This window comes from Pinus tabuliformis, chromosome 9 (assembly GCF_031772625.1).
Source record: "Pinus tabuliformis cultivar Carrire ecotype Pingquan chromosome 9, CPIR1, whole genome shotgun sequence".
Taxonomy (NCBI): Eukaryota; Viridiplantae; Streptophyta; class Pinopsida; order Pinales; family Pinaceae; genus Pinus; species Pinus tabuliformis.
In genome coordinates, this window is record NC_142307.1 from 607,395,066 (window position 1) to 607,403,216 (window position 8,151).

Consider the following 8,151-nt stretch of genomic DNA (forward strand, 5'->3'; position numbering starts at 1 on the left):
TGACCTTGCTACTTCGCACTGCACAATGCACAGCTCCTACCTCCCAGGACTATTGCACTATGCAGTTTTTGTTCCCAAGCCCCAACCTTCACCTCCATAATTGTGTAGTCATTCCTCCCAGCCCAAAATCCATAGTGCACTGCGCAATAACAAGCCTCAAGATAAAATCCTAAGCCCTTGAACTATGTAGCTCCAAAGTAGCCTTTCCTCCCTTGTCTCCCAAAACTATGTAGTGTGTCCCCTCAATAGTCATTCCCTCATCCTATCCCACTAGCTTCCAAAATTGTGTAGTCTTGTCCACCAACCCAGCTTAAACTGTGCACTTCACAACCTCAAGTGTTAAGCTCATTCCTTGAGCCCTTGAACTATGTAGCTCCACAACATCCCAACCTTCCTTGAATCCTAGAGCTGTGCAGTGAGCTCTCCTATTCCCCATCCCTTTAGCATGTCCCATTGGCTCCAAGAATTTAATGGTCTTGTCCCTCAGACTTGTCTAAAATGCGCACTACATAGTCTCAAGGCTCAAGCTTTTCCTCTGGCTGCAGGAACCATGCATTGTGTAGTCACTGAGTCCCTCTTCCCAGCCCGCCACTTGTTCCGGGCTTAGTTGGTGGAACATAATGCTTCATCTTAGATTAGGGGGTTTTCAGATTGATGTTGTCTTGTCATGAGTGAATTACAGGAAAAAGTATCGTATCATGTCATAACAGGATGATGAAGAAGGAGAAGAAGGGAACCATGCTTAAAGACTCTCTTGTAGCTAAAATTACAAATTGATCAATCAATAGAAAGTGAAGGGAAACTAGTTTGCGACCACTATACAAGTCTTGAGATCATTGAAGATTCATTATCACCAAGCCATACAGAGGTGAAAAGAAAACATCTTCAAGAAGACATCCAACACTCAGTGAAAACAGTGGCTTGACATTGCCACATCATCAAGAAGTCTATGTCAACAATGTCATTTCATGTCATGAGTGGTCATATGCCACATCAATATTGTGGATCATGTATATTGTATTCAAAATGTATTGTAAAGTGGAAGTCCAAGGGAGACACATGGAATGTAAAGAGTCATGTAAGTTGAAAATTCATAGGAAATCCAACAGTCATGAGGCTAGTCAAAGAGTCACCCTTGGTTACATATACTCCCTCATTGTATGAGCAAAGGACTTTTCACCTTGGCTCCTCCCACAAGGCATTAGAGAGATAAGCTATTTCTTTGAGTAAGGAGTGGCTCCAATGCTCCACTACTGGAGCTATTGATGTAAACTGTAAACATGTGTCTTGGAAATTTTAATTAATAACAAAAGCCTCCAAGGCTAGCACATTCTTCATGGATGGATTATGAATGTTTGTAAGACTATTTTGCGGATGTTTGTATTTCATGTTTGCTTTCACATGTGCTAAAATAGTTGAACTATTTCAGTTATTTTAGTACTTATCTTATTGAGAATGTGTTATAATGGTTGTTATTTTTTTCCCATCCTTGTCGACTATTCCGTAGGATATTAGACAAATATTTCTTCATTTGTTGGTTGTAATGACCGTTGCATCCTCTATGGACTATTTTGTTGGACGTTATATGGATCCTTACAGTTCATGTGTGTGTCTTCCTAGGTGGTAATACTACCTCTCACTTAGAGCTCACTTTTCTCTCCTCTCTACAGTAGAGTAACGTTGACACACTTACAACTGAACACTCACAAGGCACACCTTCTTTATTTTTGAAGACACCATTGCATCCCTCTCTCTTTGGCTGATAGTTAGAGCCAAGGCATATCTTTAAGATATATGGAAACATGACCGATATTCTGGATGCGGATCCTACACCAAACAGTGTGAGTTGTAATTGGGACTTTACATCGGGGAGACCCCTTGGTTGATGGATTTCCAGCACACTCAATAGGAATATATACTAATCCTTGTCAAAATTCTTTTCCCAAGAACCTCCATAATGATGGTTATTATAGGATCTTAAGAATCCGCCTTAGAAAAATGACTTCATCTTACATAATGTTAGACAATTAGTGGATGAAGGCTTATGTAGAATGGTCTCCAATATTTTCATTCTTAAAGGACTGAATGATTTATTTAAGCAATTTAAATAAGTAGGTTTTAAATATGCTACTATTAAATGCTTCTATGTATGATGCTATACATAGTCAAGATTCTTCTAGAAAATACAATGATGCATGCTTACTCCTTTGAACTTGTTAGCATCAATTCCTTCAAGGTCATTACAATTCCCTCCTTCCATCATGCTCATCATCACCAAGCATGATAGTTTCTTTGATTTTTTCCTCCTCATCTTGATTTTTAATAAAAAATATAACCAAACAAAATATACAAATATAATAGCATTTTGTTTATTTTGTCAATCTAAGGTTTCCATGGTTTTCTCAAAGGGTAGACTCCTAGGGTTCTCAAGTACAAACCCTAAATTTCTTGATATATCCCTTGGAAAACTCATCCCTAGGGTTTTGATGTCATATCCTAGATTTCATCCAATGCAAACCTATATGTCAAAATCAAGGGTTTATATGAGGGGAGAAACCAATTAGTGTTAGGTTTTTTCACTTAACTAGGGTTTTCCTATCCAAGACCTATATAGGGTTTACAATCCCTAGAAACAAAAAATATTCAACAAGGTAAGGCTTCCAAACCATAGATTATTTTACCATTCAAAACATGCAGCAAAACCCTATTGCATTCAAGACCCTTTATCCATAAAACAAATATACATACCTTACAAATTGTTGTGCATACCTGATGAAGTCTGAATACTAGTTAGGGCACACCTGTTTCCAAAGTTAGTCCCCCATCTATGGTCAAAACTCCTTCATAAATCGATGACCTCCTCCTCTTTAAAAGTATATACAGCTTGTTGTCCTAAAAGACACTTCCAACAACTTGTTTAGGCATATTCGACCCTTGTTGGGAACGGGTCCCTTAGGGTCCATTTTGGGGTTAAAAGCCCATGCTTTGGGGCAGAAAACCCAAATTTTGTAGGAAAGAATTTAAAGTCTCCACATTTTGTGGCCATGGAATGTGAATATGTAAAGAGTTACTAATGGTTTTCTCCCCTTCTTTTTTATAAGTCATGTCGGCTTTAGAGATCTACCCATGGTTCACGAACCATGGGATTGTATAAAAAGGGAGTCTTAGAAGAGTATAAGGGAGTTTAGTAGTCAATAAGAGTTTAGTAGTGGATAATTTGGAGTCATTGTTGGGTCTGTAAAGCTAAGAGCGAAGAGTCTTAGTGTAGGAAGAGGGTCTGCAGCTGAGCGCGTAGAGGCCTAAGGTAGAAGTTTGCAGCTGATTGCGCAGACCCCTGCAGTTGAGTGCACAGGGTAGTCAGAGTCTGTACTGGAGATTTGAATCAATAATCAAGAGGAGTATTCTGGAATTACCTATGCATTTTACTTCCTTTAATTGCATGTGATTATGTTATGTTGAACATTGGGTTTATGTTTTATTGTTATTCTAATGTGCGAATCTATATATTTCCCTATGTTATATGACCAAAGTAGAAATATAATTTTACGCCAAGATAATCATAAATGCATGTTAAAGTTGGCCAACAATTAAGATAATTCAGGTAATTATATAGTAGGGGTGTGTAAGTGCTTGAACCACCTATTAAGGTTGCACGAAGGACTGTCGTAGACCTTTGCGGAGGTTCATAAGATGAATAAGGGGAATATATCGATAAGCCCTAAAAGGCTTATCTACCTGTGCAAGGAAGGAGTTGGAGGTATAAAATAGACATCACAACCATCTCAGTGTGCGAAAACTTGGTTCCTACATCTCCACACACTGCTTCGGGTGAGACTTTAGTCTGCACTCCGTGGATTGATGCTGAAAGGGCCAATGGTGTAGGGATTTTCTTGGCTAATTAACGCTAAACTTGGGTCAGGGCCCATCAAGCCAACAAATGGTTCCATTGTTGGGACCGAGATCTGTATAATGAGATGTTTGATGTCGCATCATTGGAATCCAACTAAGAAATAGATCAAAGACTGGTCGGATAGAAAGATCCATGAATTCGCGGGGTAGAAAAATAGGAATCGGCGATTAACGAAAGAACAGTGGTTGGATAAATATCTATACATAGAGATAGATGAAATCTTCTTATGTTCCTTCCCAATTGAATTATACGAGTCGATTGCAAAGTTGGAAGACGACCAAGGGAGGTGGAGGCTTGACGGTTTGATTGTGTGGACCCCGAAGTTAGTGCGGAAATTAGAAGCCTTTGAAGATAAGATCGCCTGCGTAGGAAGGAAGATGGAGAATTCCGGATGGGAGAAGGTTCGAGAGGGTTTGGGTTAGGGTTACAGGTTCCTCTGCAGTTTACTGTGACCTCGCAGGACCACCGTTAACCTGTACATCTGCCGTTTGCTATCACAACCGTATGTCACCTTCCCCTACGTTTCGAGTTGGTTGACCTGTTGGGAAATCGAGGGGTTTGCACTGTGCCGCAACTCCCGGTTGACAACCCACAGACGGTTTCACGTTACCTGCCCAACTCGGTCCGTTTCTTGAGAACTGTCATACTCTCCGGTTTCTTCTACTATCTGAGGTGTCCGCCGTTCTGAGAAGCAGATGACGTCATGGAGGATCTCGAGGTTGTTGATTACATTGAAGACCCAATAGAGGGGGTATCCATCTGGCACTCCTCCTTCTCCACATCAGAAGGTATGTACAACTCTGGACTCACCGAGAATTACACTTCGTATTCTTTAGGGGAACAGTTGCCGTCATATCCTGTGGTCCTCTTAGATGTTCCTCCAACCTGGCCTGCGCTTTCTACCCCCCCTCACTCTCCGGCAACCCTTGGTTTCGTTTCCGACTATTTGAACCCTAACCCTGGACTGGATCCCTCGGCGTCTGGTACTTTTTCCCGACAGTTTTTGCCCCCTTTGTTACCCATTATCTCGATCAGTTTTACCTCACAAGTCTCTCATGCCCCTCCGTCTGGCAGCTTCACCTCTGTTCCTCCGCTCACCGGTACCCCCCCTATTACTGAAGGCATCGCTAACCCATCCTCCTCGTACCCTAACCCTACTCCCCCGGTTGCTACTGCCCCTTCCTCGGGCTGGCCACATAACCTACCTCCTCCACTGGGCCCTAAAAAGAAGTACAGGTGTTTCAAGTCCAAGGTGGATGAAATATTTCTCATACTAGAGGAGGACATACAGTGGGGCGAGACAATGGAATTTGCTGACAGGGTTCTGGTTGGGTGCATCAGAGGTTAGAACTACTCGGCTGCACGCTTGAAGTCCTGGGCAGCTGAAGTTTGGGGTCAACATCTGGTGGACATCCCCTTCATGCAAACATTCGTGAGGGGATGGTTTGCTTTGAGATTCGCTCGTGCTGATCATACCAATTGGGTCTTGTCCTCTTACTGGCATTTTGAACATGCCCCGGTGCTCCTTAAGCATTGGACTCCCTTATTTGACCCCGAGACAGAGCAGATAGGCATTGGACCTGTTTGGATTCGACTCCCAGGCCTACCACTGCATTACTGGTCAGAAGATATCTTCAGGCGGATTGGCAATGCGATTGGCTCCTACATGGACTATGATAAATCCTACCAGCACACAGGCATGATGGCTTATGCTCGGATTCTTATCAATCTAGATACCAGGGGAGGACTACAAGAGTTCATCACCATACAATGGAGGGACACAGCTCGCAAACAGATAATTGACTATGAAGGTATCTCGTATCGCTGCCGTAGATGTCACAAAGTGGGACATCTATACAGGGATTGTCCACTCCTCCGGAAAAGCAGGGATAATGTTCAGGGAGGGGAGTCCGAGCATCCCTTGGACCATCCCCCTCGGCAGAATACTGAGAAGAGTCAAGAGGAGCATGCAAAAGTTGCTGGAGAACCCCAAGGTTTACCTGATAATGCGGAAGCTGCAAAAGAAAGCTCAGTTTCTCACCCACCTTCGCCATCTCCAGTACACTCAGCGACTGAACAGGAGGACATCACGATGACGGGTATGTTGCTTTCATCCCCCTCTCACTTGCCTCCTGTGTCTTGCATATCTGATGGTACTGCATCTCATCACATCATATGCACGTCTTCTCTATCGGCACTTTTGACCTCTGTGGTTTTGCATAGATCCCAGGGCCACACCCATCCATCCTCCCTCATATGCTCCCTCCCTCTCCCCTCTCCCGCCACATCCCCTTGCCTGCCATCCCTGACATCTTCCTCTCACACATCTCACCCCATCCCCTCCCCCTCTGTATCTCCCCGGTACTCTCTTCGATCTCGATCGAAGGATAGAGGATTTGATGCCATTGGTCTGGACTCTGAGGCTGCCCCTGTCACTCATAAGAACTCTCGAGGCCGACCCTCTCGCATCACTAAAGCTAGACACACTGCAGATGAAGAAGTTTCCCTTGGGCGACAGCAAACCATTTTCAGGGCCCTTAGAGCGAAGAATGGCCCTCTTTTTCACCCTACATGAAGATCTTATCTTTTAACTGCAGAGGGTTTGCTAGCTTGCCCAAAAAACTAGCGCTCAGGAGACTGCTCACCTCGTCTCAGTCGGACATTATATTTCTTCAAGAAACCCTCTGTTTAGCTGAACCTCTAATCCACACTCTTAACTCCTGGCTGCCCAATTGGACCTTTCATGCTTTGGATGCGTCTGGGAGATTAGGAGGTTCAGCTATTGGGATAAGTAACAAAGCATTGGAGATCAGAAATATTTGGGGAGGCAGAGGCTTCATCAGGTTGGACATTTTTGCACACTCCGTTGAGATGGATATTCACATCATGAATGTCTATGGTCCTTGGGCAGACAAGGCTAACTATTGGAGATCCTTAATTGAATCTAACCTTTTACAAGCAGATAACATTATTCTTGGAGGGGAATTAAACTTTTCAATGGGTTTTTGTGAATCTTGGGGACACTTGGCTCAGGTAGACTCCTTATCAGATACTATTTCCAATCTACTCGAGGAACATCAGTGGGTGGACATACCTTCAGCCAGGTTATAGTATACTTGGACAAACAACCACAGTGGAGATCAAAGCTTGGCCAGAAGACTTGACAGGTTCCTCATCAAGGAGTTTCTTCTCAACAGACTTCCCCGCATTCGACAATGGGTTGGAACTGGTGGCATCTCTGACCATCGACCAATTTTCTTGGAAATGGCCGACATAAATCAAAAGATCAGGAGCCCCTTCAAATTTAATTCCTCTTGGCTAAAGGACCCATCATACATACAGTTGGTATCTAACTATTGGCAGACCAACCCTATTATGGAAGGTGAGGGTCATACTGAAGGCTTCATTAGGAAATTATCTGAACTTAAGAGGATCTCTAAAATCTGGGCACACCAGAAGCGTATCTGTGATGACAATACTCTGAGGGAGGCAGAAAGGGTCATCGCTTTGCATGAGGACACATCAAATGGCACCTTCCCCACTCCTGAGAGCAAAGAACACTACTCCTCCCTCATCATGAAGCATTCACATATTCTAAAGGAAAGAGAAGAAAGCTGGAGGCTTAGGAGCAGGGCAATATGGCTCACTGAGGGAGATGATAACATGAAGTTTTATCATAAATTTTCCAATGGGCGCAAAGCCATTAATACTATTTGGGAATTGCGGGATGAGCGGGGACAGACAGTATCAACTTAGAGGGATCTGGCCAGGCTAGCTACAGAGCACTTTAGGGGTATATATAAAGCCCCTAGAGATGTAAACATCATGGAGATCATGCGGGTGGCTAAACATTTTCCTAGGTTTGTACTACAAGAAGACACGGAAGATCTACTGAAGGAAGTAACCATGGAAGAACTGGAGGCAACTTTAAAATGGTTTAAAAAAGATAAAAGCCCAGGTCCAGATGGGTGGACCATTGAGTTTTACATTGCTTTCTTTGATATCCTGGGGAATGACCTACTCAAGATCGTGGAGAACTGCAGAAGGAGCGGCAGAATATCCTCAGCCATCAAATCCACATTTATAGCACTTATTCCTAAATCAAACAATCCTGTCTCTTTCAATGATTTCCGCCCCATATCCCTCTGTAATTGCCTATACAAGATCATAGCTAAGATCATAGCCAATCGTCTGAAGCCTATTCTATCTCGTCATATATCTCCAGAGCAATTTACCTTCCT

The 8,151-nt window shown here is 43.2% G+C and overlaps 1 protein-coding gene across 1 annotated transcript; it reads left to right on the top strand.

Annotated features, from left to right (window-relative positions):
• Nucleotides 1-7,174: 7,174 nt before the first annotated feature.
• LOC149150056 (uncharacterized) lies at nt 7,175-7,666 on the top strand. The gene has a single exon (XM_089442686.1). It carries the CDS (start codon nt 7,175-7,177, stop codon nt 7,664-7,666), a length of 492 nt encoding a protein of 163 aa, XP_089298812.1.
• The last annotated feature ends 485 nt before the right edge of the window (nt 7,667-8,151 follow it).

Bases quoted from the DNA above. Each gene is read 5' to 3' on its own strand.
- LOC149150056 (XM_089442686.1), top strand. From the start codon at position 7,175: ATGGCCGACATAAATCAAAAGATCAGGAGCCCCTTCAAATTTAATTCC.